The 16555-nt window shown below is 54.2% G+C and overlaps 1 protein-coding gene across 1 annotated transcript; it reads left to right on the top strand.

Moving 5' to 3' along the window:
• Positions 1 to 8263: 8263 nt before the first annotated feature.
• SP9 (Sp9 transcription factor) lies at positions 8264 to 10948 on the top strand. The gene is made up of 2 exons (XM_030487937.1): positions 8264 to 8429; positions 9197 to 10948. The coding sequence occupies exons 1-2, from the start codon at positions 8409 to 8411 to the stop codon at positions 10550 to 10552; spliced, it is 1377 nt and encodes a 458-aa protein (XP_030343797.1). The 5' UTR covers positions 8264 to 8408; the 3' UTR covers positions 10553 to 10948.
• The last annotated feature ends 5607 nt before the right edge of the window (positions 10949 to 16555 follow it).

The following is a 16555-nucleotide window of genomic DNA, read 5'->3' as shown; positions in this document are numbered from 1 at the left end:
GTCCCAGACAGCCTTCCTCTGTACAAAGGTCTGAAACTGTGAGGGAATACCTAAAATGTCAGATATGTCCAGTATCTAGTGCTGCTGCAAATTATCAGCTCTTCCAGGTCAGAAAGGCCAAAATGATTTCCAGCTCTATTTTTCTAAAAGCCATTTTCATTTAATCTGTCCTTTACAAATGGTAAATTTAATGAGAACTTCAGGAATAATTCAAACTAAAATTAAGAAAAAACCTTTATATATATGTATTAAATTCAAATGTATTTTAGTAAGCAACAACCTGGCCACTATTGAAACAGTTCTCGAGTACTATTGAAATAATAGGCATGTTCGCAAAGGAAACCTGCTTTCTTTTAAAGTGACTGTATGCATTATTTCAGCTGCTTCTGATAATAGCACATTTAATACCCAGGCCAAGATGCAATCAATCTTTTTTGTTGGAGGAAGGTGTTATATTGTACCCGTATGCTTGTATTCACCTAGCAGTTTCAATCTGCTAAGCAGCCTGAAGTTCAGCAGGGCTGCTGCTTGCTTGGCCTCCGCTGTGTTCCTCTTGCCTGCTTTGCAGGGGGAAGTAAAGGAGGTGAGAGTGCGAATGGGGAAAAGGAAGAGGCCTGTCTCTAAAGAGACACTGAATTAGACTGGAGTGAATAGTTGACGTTCTCTGTAATTATACACACATTGAACTCTTTACAGTTGACTTAAGTTACTTCGAACTGCATTGGTGTGGCCCTCCATATTGATTAAAAGCAGCATCTATTTACCTTAACAATAAATGTGGAGATTAGTAAAAGTTCACTTGATCACAATAAGAAGACGGATAATTAAAGGGCAATGCAACCCAGATGGAATGTAAATGCCTGAAGCAGCATGTTAGGAAGCTCAGGCTGCTTTTGTACAAAGACGGTGTACGTGTGTAGGTTAAGGCTTGCAGAAGGCACTTCAGGTAGGCAGCTTTTGTAGAGATACTTAAAGTAGAGGAAGGCCAGAACCTGTCCTGAGAAGGCTGGCCCAGCAATTCACCTGGGCAAAGTGACAAACACAAAGCTCTGGAAAAGCAAAAAGACTTTAAAGCACAATGTGACTAAAGGGATAATCTCTACACAGGATTTGAAAGAGGCCTCCATATCTTTTATTCTTCTTTCTCACATCCTCTATGAGAAATAACAAGTTTAAGGTAAGCAGGACACTGCTGATTTTATGGGTTAAAAGTTCTTGATGGCATAGGGTCTATAAGAAAAGGAAGAACTGGGTTTAGTATGTGACAGATTCCACAGAAACACACACCTCCTCTCATTGTGGTATCTCCTATAGTGAAGGGGAAGGACACCTCTTATTCCTGTCACATCTATCGTTCCATTTACATGGTAGACACTGCATTTTACTAATCCCTTTTTATCAAGCAAGCAAACAGCTGATAACCATAGAAGTAAGTGAATAGTCTCAATCCCGTATGGACAACTTGGAAAATCAGAAGTGGCCATATCCATGCTTTGTAACAAAATAGTCATATCTCTTGACAGGACTTGACACCCATCTCTTGTTTCTTTTCTTTGTACTGATATTGATGTGCTGCGTGCTTACCTCTTTGCAGAAAACGACGTGATAAAATGGTGACTTCTGACAAGCATTGCAGTGATTGCCAGAGACCAGAATGTAGCAAATAGTAGACCAGACTGCTACTGAAACACAAATAATAATAGGGATCTTAATAACGTTCTCCCTCGTGTGAGATCTCAAAATAAATTTCCATCTGAACAAAACCTTACAAATGTTTTGGGTTTTTTCTAACTAACACTGTCACCAGTTACACTGCTCCCATCAAAGTCCCATTTTGAAGAATGATTTACCTAGTTCACGTGGGGGTGGTTTGGTTGTTTCTCAGTAGTTTGAATTGGAAACATGTCAGAACTGTTTAACCCCAAGCCAAAGATTCATTCAGTCACTTTGTAGCTATAGAGAAGACTAATTTTGCAGTGCTAAGTAGCAAAGTGAATAAGGTTAGCAAAAAAAGCAGGGAAAATACAAGAGACGGAGGCCATCCATTGAGCAAATCCAAGGCATGATCCTACCCCTTCCAACCTGCATCTCTGTACCCCTAACAAACTGTTGGCAAGTGCAAAGTCACCAGCCTCTCCCAGCCCCTCGCTTTGGGGCTGCCAGGAGCTGGGAGGAAATTCCCAGGCATGAGATGTTCCCTGAGCCTTCTGCAGGGGAGCAGACACAGGCAGACCAAGGCCTACAGGGCAGCTGCTCCGGCTTTCATAGCAGCTGATACTTTGACATTTCTTCGTTGTAGAATGGTTAGAATACTTATCCATGGTGAAGAAGGCTGCTCATACCCCCTTTCCTCCCTCACCTGGCACATCCCAGCCCGCTCTCCACTCCATAGCTGCCTTGGAACTTCCAGGGCTGGTGGTCCTGTGTCCACAATGTCATTAAAAGGCTACCGAAAGCTACCCAAACATTTTGTTAAACATGTGTATGCTACTGCTTTCCTCCTTGCACTGCATATGCACAGTGGATTAGCGGCTTGTTTAGGAAGCAGTCAGGAATCTCTTTGTTTCCTTCTTTCAGGTACAAGGTGAATTAATCCGTTTGGCAACCAGCAAATTCACCCCTCCCCTCCTCCCCCCATATGCCTGATTTCTTCCAGCCTGCATCTCTTGACAATAAAGACAGATAAAGCTCGGATACCCTTCCAGATGAAAGAACTGAGCCTGTTTCTTTGCATGTAAGTTTTCTAAATAAATCGCTTTTGTTGTTTAAAGCTGTGATGAATGGAGACATAGGGCCAGGTTGGTCGCTGGATTAGTACAATGGATGTAAGAAGGTTTTTTTCTTTGCCATATAAATCATTCACATTGTTTAAGGTACATTGATCAATCTAATGGCTTGTAATAGGCTCCTAATTGCCACTAGGAAAGTATTGCAAGCTTGCATTTGAACGTGAAATGGTTCATGATCTGAGCTGAAATTCACCTTAAGCCTGAGCTCCAGTAATTACAGAACACAGAAGGAGCACAATGAACGGTTCCCTGTCTTTCCTTGCCCTAATCCCAGGACAAGGGGAGGGAGGAGAGGGGAACATACAAAGGGGGGTGGGGGTTATCAGCGTATTTTCCTCTTCCAAACCAGCAATTCATTAAGGGGCGAAACCTGCAGGAGGATTTATTGGTCATCGTGGACGGAAGAGAACTTTGTAATGTCAATCATCCTGCCTATTACGCTCCCACATGTCTCTATCTGAAGATAGACAGCTTGCTTAATCACAGCCAACATTCTGAGTCACGCCTGGCTAAAAATGTGGTATAAGGATCTCGGCCGGTATCAGAGGCGGGATACCAGGAGGAACGTGGGCACGGGACTCTTGTGCCATGAGGACGTTCTCCCGCTTCCCTGAAGGGTGCTGCCGCTCTCCTTGGCCCTGGCCGGCCCCGCGGGGGGAGCGTCGGCAGCCGTCGGCACCCCCCGACACAAGGGCACTGCCGCCCGGGCCGACCGGGATCTGCCGGGGTGGCACCACCGCCGGGACCGGCTGGGACAGTGACGCTGCCAATGAGACCCGCCGGGACATGGCACGGCAGCCGGGACCAGCCGGGACCGTGGCACTGCCGCCGGTGGCGGCCGCTGCTCCCGTGCCTAAAACCAGAGCTCATCACCAAGTCACCGGAGCTTCTTTAATAGACTTGTGTGAGAAGGTGGTTTTACGCTCTATAAACGTGGGTCCAGCCGTTCCCTAATTAAACTCCTATTTAGAAACACCTTCGTTTTACGAAAGCTTTATGAGCGCTGGCACTGGCTGAATTTCAAACCTGCTGCAGCAAACCCGAGCTTGTCATGCCCAACCTATACATCCTAACAGCGCTGGGAAGCGTGTGAACCAAGAGATAAAATCCTCGTACAACGTTCCTCACACAATGTTCCTCAGACTTTCCTACCAAGGCAGAAAACAAATCCATGATGCTGTTGAATAATCTTCCAATAATTGTAGTAATTAAAATCATCACACACAGGCTGCAGTCACCTTCCTTCCTTTGACACTAGTCTTCCCCGGAATTGTTAACGTCTCTTCGGTTGAGATAAACAGAACAAGGGAGGTTTAAAATACACGGTCCAAATAAATTTAGCGGAAGACAATTAGTTCCACAGACACGTTTTTGGCTGCGTTCCGTAGACGAGAGGGTCTCCAGAACTACCCTGCGGATTTTTTAAGCGCCGGTAGGATGGGTGGCCCTGTCGCTCCTGAGCAGTGTCACCTTAAAGACCGAGGAAGAACTGCAAGCCCGGTCTGATGCTCCACCTCGGGGCTCTCCGTGCGGGGGGCAGGAGGAGAGGGGACTCCTGCGCTCTGCCACAAACATTATCTGAAAGCTCAAGCAGGGGTTGTTGGAGAGTGCCATAATTTTCATTTAATTCCCATGATCTATTTGATCCCAGTGCTCATTCCCTTTTTATTAACTATAAAAGATTTCCTTCTAATCAAAAGCTGCTCTTCATCTTTACCCACAAATGAAGAACTCTGTAGTGGCAAGAATTCAGTGGGCTCAACAGGCACCAGGGTCTGTATTCTAACACTATCCTTCCCCCTTTTAATAGCTAGTCTTGGGCAGAATAGTGGGGAAGCTTTTCCCTACCTGAAGTTATTAATTTATCACTAGGTCCCCCTCTGCGTTGCTCTGATAATCAATGGGGGGTTCTAGATCACGTAAATGCAAAGTGTAATTGAGAGGGGGGGATGAGAGGGGGGGGCTTTAGCACGGAAGTCCTGTTGCTAAAAAAAAATAAAAAATTAAAAAATTAAAAACCCAAAAGCTGGCAGCACGCGATTCTTCCCCTTGGCGATGAGCACTTCGCCTGTTTCCTGCCCACCTCCCTTCTGCTTGGCAGGAGCGGAGGCTGCTTCTCTTCAACTTGGAAGGGTTTGCCCCTCTCCCACCCGTAACATCCATGTGTAAAACTCCGTGCCCCTCCTAGGATTCAGGGGGAATCGTACAGCAACCTCACGTTTAACTGCTGGTAAATCGATTTAGTTGGGAAATATTTAGCAGCTCTGTCCCCAAGCTGCATTTGAACAGCAGAGCCATTCCATCTGACGCTCTTGAGGATGAACCCAGAGCCTCCCAATCAGCTTTAATGAAGGAATTGTTTCCCAGCTTTACCTCCTAAAGACAGCAACTTTAGTAGTCGCGCAGATCAAAAGACACGCGTGAAGGGAAGATGGGAAACAATATTGTTCAAAGGAAGTGAACTGTTGCATTTAATTAGGCTATTCTTTATTAGCATTCATACGGAGGGGTTATATTATTATTTTTTTTTTTATAGATTTATGTTGATTTAACCGTAATGTATTTCTGATGTAAATATATTCCGAGATGAAAACGTCACGGATCAATTGTAAAGGACCCGGATACATAATTTTCAAAAATCAGTTTCAGTTTATATGAGGTTCTCACCCCACTTTCGCTTCTTAGTCAGATTTGTTTATGCAGAATCGACATTTAATAGTGCTAATTGCACTCCAGTTAAATTGCCCTGATTGCAGAAAGGGAAGCAATTTTCGTGCTCTCTGTCTGGGTTTGGAAGAAATTGTTTTATATTCACCTCTTTATAAAGAAGTGGAGATAAGGCACCGAGCCTTTGCACAAATTGCACTTACGGGCTGACTGGCAGCATTCAGGCGCTATAATAGAGCATTATTTGGCCGTTTTGAATAATGTAAAGCGTTTGCTGAAAGCTATTCTCCTGAAAATTGCTTTAACTTTTAAAAGGGTGATGATTCACTCCAAACCAGGCCTTTGTTACATTGTCATTATCCCCCCAAATGTTTTAACAGTCAGCTCAACACTTTAGCATAACACATTGATCTTTGTTTAAAAACTCGATTTTTGGAGTATGGGGAAAAAAAAAAAATCTGTCAGAAAATACTTGACCCCCTAAAGATTTTAGCAAGCCTTCCCCTCCTCGCCGCCATCCGCACAGCCTTTCCCCGCCGCCTGCCTCGCTCCCGCGGATTTCAGCCCCTTTCCCGGTTGGGAAGGGGCGCGGGGACGGCCGGCGGTGAGGCAGAGCCGCCCGCCGCAGGCACAACGGAGACCCGGCTCCACCGGGGAGGGACGGCGGGCGGGCAGCGGATGCCTTTACTCGCTGATGTGGAGGCAGCATTTCCGAACGTCATGCTCTCGATCTCTGCCTTCCAGCCTTATTTTATTGATGACTTTCCCCGAGGAGAGGGGAAAGACCCTCTCCCCCCCGCCGCCCGGGGGCTGGCCAGAAGCGCCTCGCTGCCACTTGACGACCACCTCGGCAGGCTCCTGGGAAGGAGAGGGGCCCTCCCCGGAGGGAGGAAGGAGGGAAGGAAGGAGGGAAGGAAGAGAGGAGTCACCTGTTGGGCGATTGCTCCCGGGTGCCCCTGTCGGACTCCTCGCCTCTCCCGCGGGGGTTATGTCGCTCCCCCCCCGCCACCGCCTTAAATCGCCACCGCCCGTCGAGCGCTCCAGCCCCCCCGGGTAAAGCCGCCGCTCGCCATCCGCGCCAGGCAGAGCTCCCTGCCGGAGGAAGGGCTCGCCATGCACTGCCCGGACCCCTGGCTGGCTGCGAGTCAATGTGGAAAGAATTAAGCGCAGAACAGCGTTTCCTCCTACTGCCCCGACTCTGCTTAATACGCGGCGACAAAAAGGCGAGCGCCCTTTGAAAATAGCCTTAGACGTTTAAATAAAAGCTAATCTCCAGGGACATGCTTTCCTAGCGTGGCAGGCGTCCTGCAGGTCGCACAACACAATGTACAACAAAACGCAATGCCTGCCTTGTTTAAGCACAGGGAAAAAAAAACCAAAAAAACCAACAAAAAAATTACATCAAAACAAGTAAAGAAAAGCGAAATCCCCTCAAATTCGCGGCTTCTCCATCTTGCTCCTCAGCGATGCCTATTTTGCATCTGCTAGGAGGTTTTACACTGGATGGCTGAGGCGGCACCGAGGAGAAGGAAATATTGACTCAAATGCAGAGCGTTGCTTGAACGCATTCGTGTTTCTGGTTCAGAGCTGCACCCAGCTGCACGGGGGACGGCAGCAGCACAGGGAAGAGCTCCTACTCCCAGCCTCGCAGGGACGGTCGCAACGATGAAAAAAGTTGCACGCCTATTGATCTTCCGCCGACACAGTACGGGCAAGTTCTAGCCAATTAAGTAATTGAATTAAGAAGCCTCCACTAATTGCGAATCAAAGGGACTAGCTCGCAAGAGATGGAGGAGCCGAGGTTTGGACTGACACGTCGCACATGCAGAGCGCAGGTAAAGCCTGTGTCGCTCACTGGGCGTGGGGAGCGTGCAGAGGCCACAGGCGAGTGCTGGGAAGGCTTGTTCCGCGGCACTGCCCGGAGGGAGCCTGCCTCCTGCCTCGAGCAGCCCTGTTCCACGGGGGTATGTGGGGCTTGAAAACCTGCTGCAAGCTGCCAATTCCACTTTCCAAGTATTTTGCTGGGGACTACGCTGTAAAATAAAATCGTCTCTCTCAAACGACAGAATGTCATATGCCCCTCGTTCCCCCCTCCCGCCCCGGTACGAGGGCAAAGGGATGCCTTTGGATTTCTTTTTTTTTCTGGCGCTTCATATGACTAAACCCCCCTCCTCGGTTCCTGTAGCAAAGAAACTCGGAAATACGTTGTGCCCGGAATCACGTCTAGTATTTAGCAAAGCAAAACCAAAAAATTAACGCGCTTTCATGGAATGCCATGAGGCGCTGCCAGGCTGCTTGTACCCAGCGCGGACAGCCGCCCAGTGACGGCCTGCAAAGGGCCTGTTGAACAGCAGCGCTGCAGGTAGGGCTCGGCGGACGGGAGGACGGCAGGTGGCTGCGGCGCAGCGGGGGATCTCGCACCCCCCGCCGCACACGTTACAAGCGGCGGCGCCAGGCGCGACCCCGGCCCCGTGCCCGACCCCCCGGCTCTCGACTCCTGCCCTCTGCGGCTCCCCTCGCCCCGGTGCGGGGTGCGGTGCCGGTCCCCGCGGCCGCACGCCGGCGGCTCGGGCCGTCGGGAGTCACAACCCGGCGTTTGTAGTTAATTGCGGCCGCGATCGCCGCAGTCCGGAGCGGGGAGTAGTTGGGGGGAGCGGGCGGGGGGGGGGGGGTTTACCTCCCCGCGCGCTGACTGGCACGCGCCCCGCGCCCCGGCGCCGGCACCTCCGCCGCAGCCTGATTGGCTGTCGGGCCGCTCCGGGCCGCTCCGCCCGCGCCCTCATTGGGCGAGCGCCGCCGCCAGCGGTACTTCAAAGCGGGCGCTGCCCGCACTTAGGCAGAGTTTAGCCCCGCCGAGCCGGAGTGTCCTCAGCGCCGCCGGGCAGCGCGGGGCGCACACCGAGCGCCGTCCCCCTCCGCCCCGCGCCCCTCTGCCCGGCCCAGCGACGTGCTATGGCTACGTCTATCCTTGGGGTAAGTCGGCTCCGCGCGCGCTGCCCTCCGGAACCACCAACCTTCCAAAAACCAACAACCAAACAAAACTGTTGCTGCCGCCGCCGCGTCGCGGCTGCCCCCCGGGCAAATAGCGCTGGCCCGCGGGCGAGGGGTGATCCCGCCCGCCTCGGGGGATTTCGCTGCGGGTCTCCCATCGAGTCGTTTGGTCTGAAAACTCGCTTGGCCGGAAAGAAGCCGGGCTGCTTGCGCCTTCTTTTCTTCTAACATTTTCTTCCTTTTTTTTTTCCTTTGGTATTTTTTTTTTTTGACCCGGAGCGCCACGCTAAACGTCCAAAGATTTTCCCCGCTAGCTCGGCTTCGCGATCGGCGCCGGTCGCAGGGCTCCGCGCCCTGCCTGCTTTCCTGCCGTCTCGGTTCTCCGCCGCTCCTGTACAGGGGCCCGAGGAGATGCCGCATCCTGCTCCCACGGGGTTTTCAGTTTACCGGCGGCGGGCTCCAGCAGCCCGGCGCTGCGCGGGGCGCCCGTCCCCAGCCGCCCTCCCGCGACACGCGTGTCGCCCGTCCCCGTCGGGATCCGCTTCCGATGTAAATCCCTCGGGCGCCGAAACCGGTCCCCGGCGGAAAACGAGTTGTGCCGAACGGGGCAGGGCCGGAGCCTGTCCCCAAAACAGGAGCAAACTTTTCCGCCGTGTCGCTCGTCGCGGCGCGGTTCCGCCCGCGTCCCCGCGGGAGCCTGGCGTGGCGGCAGGGGTGAGGTTGACCGGCCAGCTTTGTCTCTCCCGCAGGAGGAGCCGAGATTTGGAACGACTCCCCTGGCCATGCTGGCCGCCACCTGCAACAAGATCGGCAACACGAGCCCCCTGACCACCCTGCCCGAGTCCAGCGCCTTCGCCAAAGGGGGCTTCCACCCCTGGAAACGCTCCACCTCCAGCTGCAACCTGGGCTCCAGCCTCTCGGGCTTCACGGTGGCCACGAGCAGGGGCTCCAGCGGACTGGCCAGCGGCTCGGGCACCGCCAACAGCGCCTTCTGCCTGGCCTCCACCTCGCCCACCTCGTCGGCCTTCAGCAGCGACTACGGCGGCCTCTTCTCCAACTCGGCGGCGGCGGCGGGCGTGTCCCCGCAGGAGCCCGGCGGGCAGTCGGCCTTCATCTCCAAAGTGCACAGCTCGGCGGCCGAGAGCCTCTACCCGCGCGTGGGCATGGCGCACCCCTACGAGTCCTGGTACAAGTCGGGCTTCCACTCCACGCTGTCGGCGGGCGAGGTGGCCAACGGGGCGGCCTCCTCCTGGTGGGACGTGCACACCAACCCAGGCTCCTGGCTGGAGGTGCAGAACCCGGCGGGGGGGCTGCAGAGCTCGCTGCACTCGGGCGCCCCCCAGGCCTCGCTGCACTCCCAGCTGGGCACCTACAACCCCGACTTCAGCTCCCTCACCCACTCCGCCTTCAGCTCCACCGGCCTGGGCTCCACGGCCGCCTCGCACCTGCTCTCCACTAGCCAGCACCTGCTCACCCAGGAGGGCTTCAAGCCCGTGCTGCCCTCCTACACGGACTCCAGCGCGGCGGTGGCGGCGGCCAGCGCCATGATCTCGGGCGCCGCCGCTGCCGCCGCCGGGGGCGGCTCTGCCCGCTCCGCCCGCCGCTACTCGGGCCGCGCCACCTGCGACTGCCCCAACTGCCAGGAGGCCGAGCGGCTGGGGCCGGCCGGGGCCAGCCTGCGGCGGAAGGGGCTGCACAGCTGCCACATCCCCGGCTGCGGGAAGGTGTACGGCAAGACCTCGCACCTGAAGGCGCACCTGCGCTGGCACACGGGCGAGCGGCCCTTCGTCTGCAACTGGCTCTTCTGCGGGAAGCGCTTCACCCGCTCCGACGAGCTGCAGCGGCACCTGCGGACTCACACGGGCGAGAAGCGCTTCGCCTGCCCCGTCTGCAACAAGCGCTTCATGCGCAGCGACCACCTCAGCAAGCACATCAAAACGCACAACGGGGGCGGCGGGGGCAAAAAGGGCAGCGACAGCGACACGGACGCCAGCAACCTGGAGACGCCACGCTCCGAGTCCCCCGACCTCATCCTGCACGACGGGGTGGGCGCCGCCGCCCGCGGACCGGGCAAGGAACCTACCGCGGGGCCCGGCGACTCCTAGGGGCAGCGCTGCCCGGCCCTGGCCCCGGGCCCTGGCCCCGTCCCCGCCCGGGAGCCCCCGGGGAGCGGCCCGGACTCTGCCCCGCGCCGGCCGGAGGGACGCGAGCCGCCCCTCGCCGCGGACGGTGCCCGGGGCCGCGGTGGAGCGGAGCGGACGGCGGGGCCGGAGAGGGGCGGCCCTTCACCCCCGTCCCGCCCGGCCAGTAGGTACCAATTGACACTTTCTTCCGTTTCCTTTTCTCTTTCTGTTGGAAGGAAAGCATCCTGAGAGAGGCTTAAGGTGAGAAATCAAACTGCAAGTCCGAGACGGTTCCGCTGTATCGCATAAACATCTGTATAAATAGGGTTCAAAAAAAGAAGAAAAAAAACAACAAAAAAAAAAAAAAAAAAAAAAAAATAAAACCAGATCGTGTTCGCTTATTTTTCTTGTAAATGTTGATCTGACGGGGGTTTGGGGGTTTCCTTTTTTTTTTTTTTTTTTTTTTTTTAATTATTGGTGAATTCCTGAAATTCAGGGAGGTTTTGGGGGTTTTGGTTCCTTTTTTTAATTATTATTTTAAATTTCTGATGCACTTTGTGGAAGTCAGTATATATGTAAAAGATATTTAAAATGTTGAGTTAACATTTCACTCAAACACACGTAAGTTAAGGTCTCTTAAAGAAATTTAAATGCGTTTATCTGTATGGAAAAAAAAAATCTTGACATATTTTCATTTTGGTATTATTAAAGGACTCTGAACCATAGACTCACGGGTTTTGTTGTTCTTCGTGCCCCCTCCTCCTGCCCAGCCCTCGCCGGGGTCGGGTTTTTAGGGGGATCCCTTTCCACCCCTCCCCGTCCCCCTTTCAGTGACCGGGATTAACAATCCGGCGGGTGCTGAGAGCCGGCAGGGGACGGAGCCGGCCCCCGAGCCGAGCCAGCCCGGTCCGTGCCTCTTTTCAAACCGCCTCAGTTCTGGTTTTTAGTTGGCGTTTGGTTTGTTTGGGGTTTTTTAAACGCATTTAAAGCGCACCCCACTCCGCCAGCCGGACCCAGGCCGAGCCCTCAGCGCCTTTGGCAAAACCGGCCCAAACCCTGAACTGTGCCGGGGAGCTATTTATTTAATTTCAAAAAAAGCCTTCAGCGCCACAAGGCTGCCGAGGCTGGGAGGTGGTCTCGGGGGAATAAATCGCCAGAGTCAATACTCCGGAAAAGACATTTCATGCCTAAATGAAAATCTTGTTAAATGTTATTAATTTTGACTTAGAGCACACAGCAGCCCCCTGTGCCTTGTATTCCCTTATTAGGGATTCATGTCTTATCAAATATCTAATTAATCTCCTAGACATCATTTGTTCTGGCCAACTTTATCTCAGCTGGTCCACGGGGAAAACTCCGAATATTCTCGGTGACAAAGCTCCCTTGAAGATCCTTTTAATTGTCCAAATTAACTGCACCAAATTTGCATGTCAAACGGTAAAGGGCAACCTGAGATAAAATGTAAACGTTTTAAAAGCCCCAAACTAAGCACTTGATTTGATAACTAGGCTTTTTAATGTTATGGAAGACAACTGCTCCTTTCCTTTTCAAAGACAGTTGATCTATGCAAATAGTGAATTGGAAATGCTTATGTCCCCATGCAGTCAAATGGTCCTTGCATGTTATTTGAATATCAGTGGCTGTGCTATTGAAAAGGTTCAAGGATGCTCTCTGACTTCTTTGTGATTACTCAGTGCAGCGTCTTATTCTGAAGAAAAAAACCTCGGGAATAATTAAAGGCTGGGCTAAGGCCTGGGAACACATTTGGGACAGGAATCTCATTTAGACAGGCTCTTTCAAAATAAGGCACAGTTAAATTGACCAGAAGGCAATTATTGAAATGAAAATTATTTTCACTCCCTTTGTCTCCTGACCACCAACCTAACAGCCACAGTATTTTTTTTTAAAGGCAAATTGTTAAATGACATAATTGTGTTATTAAAAAAAATATATATATATAAAGAGGGGGGAAGGAAAAAAAAGTTAATTTGATCTGCGCGGTACAGATTGGAGGAACACAAATATTTTAATCCTCCATAAAACAGGGAATGCAAATAACATCGGGAAACGGATTCTGCTGTCGGCCACCAACTGCAATAAAGACGTTGCGTTAAAGAAAAATACATCTGCCGTGAATACTAATAACCGCGTCCCACCTCCGCCGCACAAAAGCGGCCGGGCAGCGCCGGCGCCTCCTCTGCCCGGGGCGGCGGGACCGGGAGCGGGACCCCGCGGGCCGTTCCGCGAGCAGCGGGCAGGAAGCCTCCTGGGAGAGGCACCTCGCTGCCCGCAGCACCCTCCCCGCGATAGAGCCGCGCCGGAATTTTTCCGGCCGAAAGCATCCCGGCAAGGTCCCGCCGGCTGCAGGGTGCGGGCAGGGGAGTGGGCGAGGGGACGTGCTCGGGCAGAGGTAAACCACCGGCGGGGCACGGCTGCCCTCCCGCCCCCCCCCTTCCCTCCCCGCCGGGCGCTGCCGGGGTTGCGGAGGAATGCACCGCGCGGGGTGCGGGGCAGAAGTCAGCTTTGTTTTCGATTTATAATAAAACACATCAAAGGACACCATCCAGGTCCAGTTTCTGCCAGGCCGGGGTTACAATTCTCAGCTCAATGATCAAGGACCTCTTCGCATTGCCTTTGCCCCTTCGGGTCAGAAAACGTCCATCACTTACAGACTCCCCAGAAACGAAGAAGGGAGCAGCTCTGGGCCGCAGAGCCGGTTCGTTTAACCAGGAAAATAGAAAGCATGTCACCTTTTTAAAAATAAATGACACCATTCTTTCGTACATGTTGGCGATAATTATATGGTCTGGGGAACTTCTACACAAAGAAAAACTAAAGAACAGGCGGTGTGAGAATGGGGGGGGAGAAAAAAAAAAAAGAAAGAAAATCTAATTTCACTCTTTGAATCCATAGTTCAGCAACGGGGAGACGCCGACCCGAGAGCAGAGGAGCACCGGGAAGGAGAGGGATACCCTCCCGGGCGCCGGCGGGGAGGGTGGCAGAAGGCAGAGCCAGGCTCCCCGCACCTCGGCCCCGCTCGCCCCGGGAGGTGAGCCCAGCCGAGCCCGGGCGGCTCCCACTCACATCTCGCCCCAGCTACCGCTTCCCGCTCCCATACCTCGCGGGCAGCAGCTTCACCCCTTCCCCTCCAGCCCCTCCGAATGCGGCTAAAACCCGGCCAGCGACTGCAACACCAACCGACGGGAAAGGAGAAAACGCCCGGGGAAATCACTTAGCAAACGCCGTCCGACCAGCAAGTCCCTATTCGCAGGAAGCGTGTCCCCTGCCCCCCGCCGCGACTCTCAGCCCCGACGGCTCGTTTTACACTTAAAAGGTAACATTAATGGTTTTGTTCTAATGAGATAATATATAAACACCCGATCCCGTGCCCGGACAGTTTCTTAATTGCGTCTTTCAGCTCACATGGAAACTTTATCTGCGGGAGCTGTAATTTATTCGCAGCCATTATCTGCTCGCCGGGGCCCTCTCCCACCCCTCCGACACGCAGATGAAGGGAATCCAACGGGAAGCCCGCCCCTTCGGGTAATTGGTGCGCTAAGTGTTTATTTTAAGTGAGAATAATTTCGCTACAAATTCCCCTCAAGGAATAACATTCTTAACACATTAGAAAAGACAAGACCCCCCCACCCTGCAACCCGCGATTCGCGATCGCGCCCGGCCGTGCCCCAGCGCGGCCCGCACGGCAGCTCCTGCGCGCCACCTAGCGGCCCGCGCTGCCCCGCGCTCCGCGCTCCGGGAGCTGGGCTCGGGGGCGCGGACGGGGCCTGGGCCGAGCCGGGACACAGGGAGAACCGGCGGCGGGAACGCGGGGCGACCGCGGCGGCCGCAGAGCGGGGAGCGGCGGGGCCGGACCCCCGTGAGCGGGAGCGAGGGCTTCACTGTGTGAAGTCCTGTGGGGGACGGCGGGGCGGGCCCGCGGCGACACGGACCCACCTGGGGGGAGGCGGCGGGTTGGGCTCGGCTCGGCGGCTCCTCCGGGGCCGTCCCCGGGCGGGCCCAGCGCAGCGAGAGCCGGCGCCCCGCCGCGGGGAGGGGAGTCACCGCTCCCCGTCCACCGCGCGGCCCCGGGGGCCGGCCCCGCAGCCGCGGCAGAGCCAGGGGAGTTGGGGCGCGGCGGCCGGGGTCACCCGGCGGCGGTGCCTCGCCTTCTTGCCGCTGTTTTAACACAAACCCGCGGCAGCGCCTGTTCCCGAGATGCGGTAATTGCTACTTGGGTGGCAGGGCGCGAAGTCCTTGTCCGTTCCCTAGTACAAAGTAGGTTGCTAGAAAATTTGAAATTGCCTTTCAGCCTAAAGCTGCCTTACCTGAATGTCATAATTACAGTAATTATGTACATCCAAATTACATGCTAATTAAATTAGAATCAAATCGTTCTAAATCGAAATCAAATGAGGTAGCGAGAATTAATCAATGACAACATAAATAAAGAGCTTCCTTCAGGGATATTTATTGTAACGATCCACGCAGGAACCCGATCTGGAATCACCTGTTTATTTACTGGCGGAACAGTAATGACTCGCGGCTCAACGCTAATTGCAAACGATCGGTTCCGCGGGGCGGCAGAGCTGAAGGGCGGCCCGGGCTCCCCCCGCCCCAGGACGGAGGCCCTCCGCCGCCCGCCCGCGGGGCCGCCCCGAGGGCCGCTCAACCGAGCCGGCCCTGTCGCCCTGCCGCCGCCCTCCCCTCAGCGCCGCCCGCTCGCCCCCAGGGAGCCGCCGGCCCGCTCTCGGCCTCAGCTACTCCCGCTACGGCCACGGGGAGCCCCGTCCCCGGCGCAGGGCTGCGCCGCCGGGTCCCGGCCCTTCCCGCCTCTTTCCCGCCGGGCTGAGGGAGCCGCCTCACGGCGCCGCGGTCCCCGGCCCGGGCAGAGGGTTAACCCCATCCCGCGGCTCTGGAGAAAGAAATTAATAATAAATAAACGCTCTTACCGTCATCTGTGAACCGACAGCACCTCCTACCGGGCCCCGGCGGCGCTGCCGAGCAGCCGTGCTACCGGGCCGGGGCGGCGGCGTCCCGGGGCGGAATTACCCTGTGGGGCCGGGGCGGGGCGCGGGGCGGTCCTGGTGCCGTGAGGGCCCTCAGCGGGAACATCGCCCCAGCGACCCCTCCCCTTCTGCTTTTAAGCGCGTTTTGGCGCCCGATGGCGGTGAGGGTGGCTCGTCCCTCCGCAGCCGCCCCGTCGGATCGCTCCTCACGCCGGTGCGGTGGCGCAGGCTGGCCTAGGGAACACACCGAGAGCCTTCCTCCAAAGCGGCACCAGCCTTCCCCACGGCCACACTGAAAGCAGGACAGGGTCACGAGGATGAATGTTCTGCTCTTCAACAGGTAGTCTTTGAGATACATCCAAAACGCTGCTATTCTTCTGGTTTCATTTTCATTCACCATGGCCACCACCACAGTAAGCCCATGCCATCTGCCGCTCTTTTGGTACGTGAAAAGGTGAGATGTACATCACATACGGTTTAACTACATGTGAAAAAAGTGAAAAATAGAAAATGCATAGCCCACCAAAATGCCCAGACTGGTGGACGTCGAGCTGTCCTTCTTTCTTCAGCTAGAAGTCAGCTGCATTGCAGTTGGCAGATTCCTGTACCACACACAAAACAACCCGACAGACCTGTAAGCAAGAGACCTTTCTTCAGAACAGAAGAACCTTCCAGTACTTACTGGTTGTTCCTCCTATCTTTCACGCTACACTTAACATGAAAACGTTCTACCAGAATACGCCTTTTCCCCTATCACATTTCTCTGTCCTCTCTTACACAGCAGCATAATAACTTCTTCACAAGGGGTTTTGTTCAGATTGTTCGTATGGGCGTTTTGTCAGTCTCCTCCTGTTCTCTCTATATTGGAGCTCCCACACAGACATGAATATGGGGCCTGACTCTACTAAATTGTGCACGCCCTTCAGCTCCCAGGTGCTCCGGCAAGAATGCCTGGAGCAACCTAGCACAAATGCTCATA

Source organism: Strigops habroptila, chromosome 5 (genome assembly GCF_004027225.2).
Source record: "Strigops habroptila isolate Jane chromosome 5, bStrHab1.2.pri, whole genome shotgun sequence".
NCBI lineage: Eukaryota > Metazoa > Chordata > Aves > Psittaciformes > Psittacidae > Strigops > Strigops habroptila.
The sequence above is the reverse complement of the archived record's forward strand: the minus strand, read 5'-3'. Positions and strand labels throughout refer to the sequence as shown.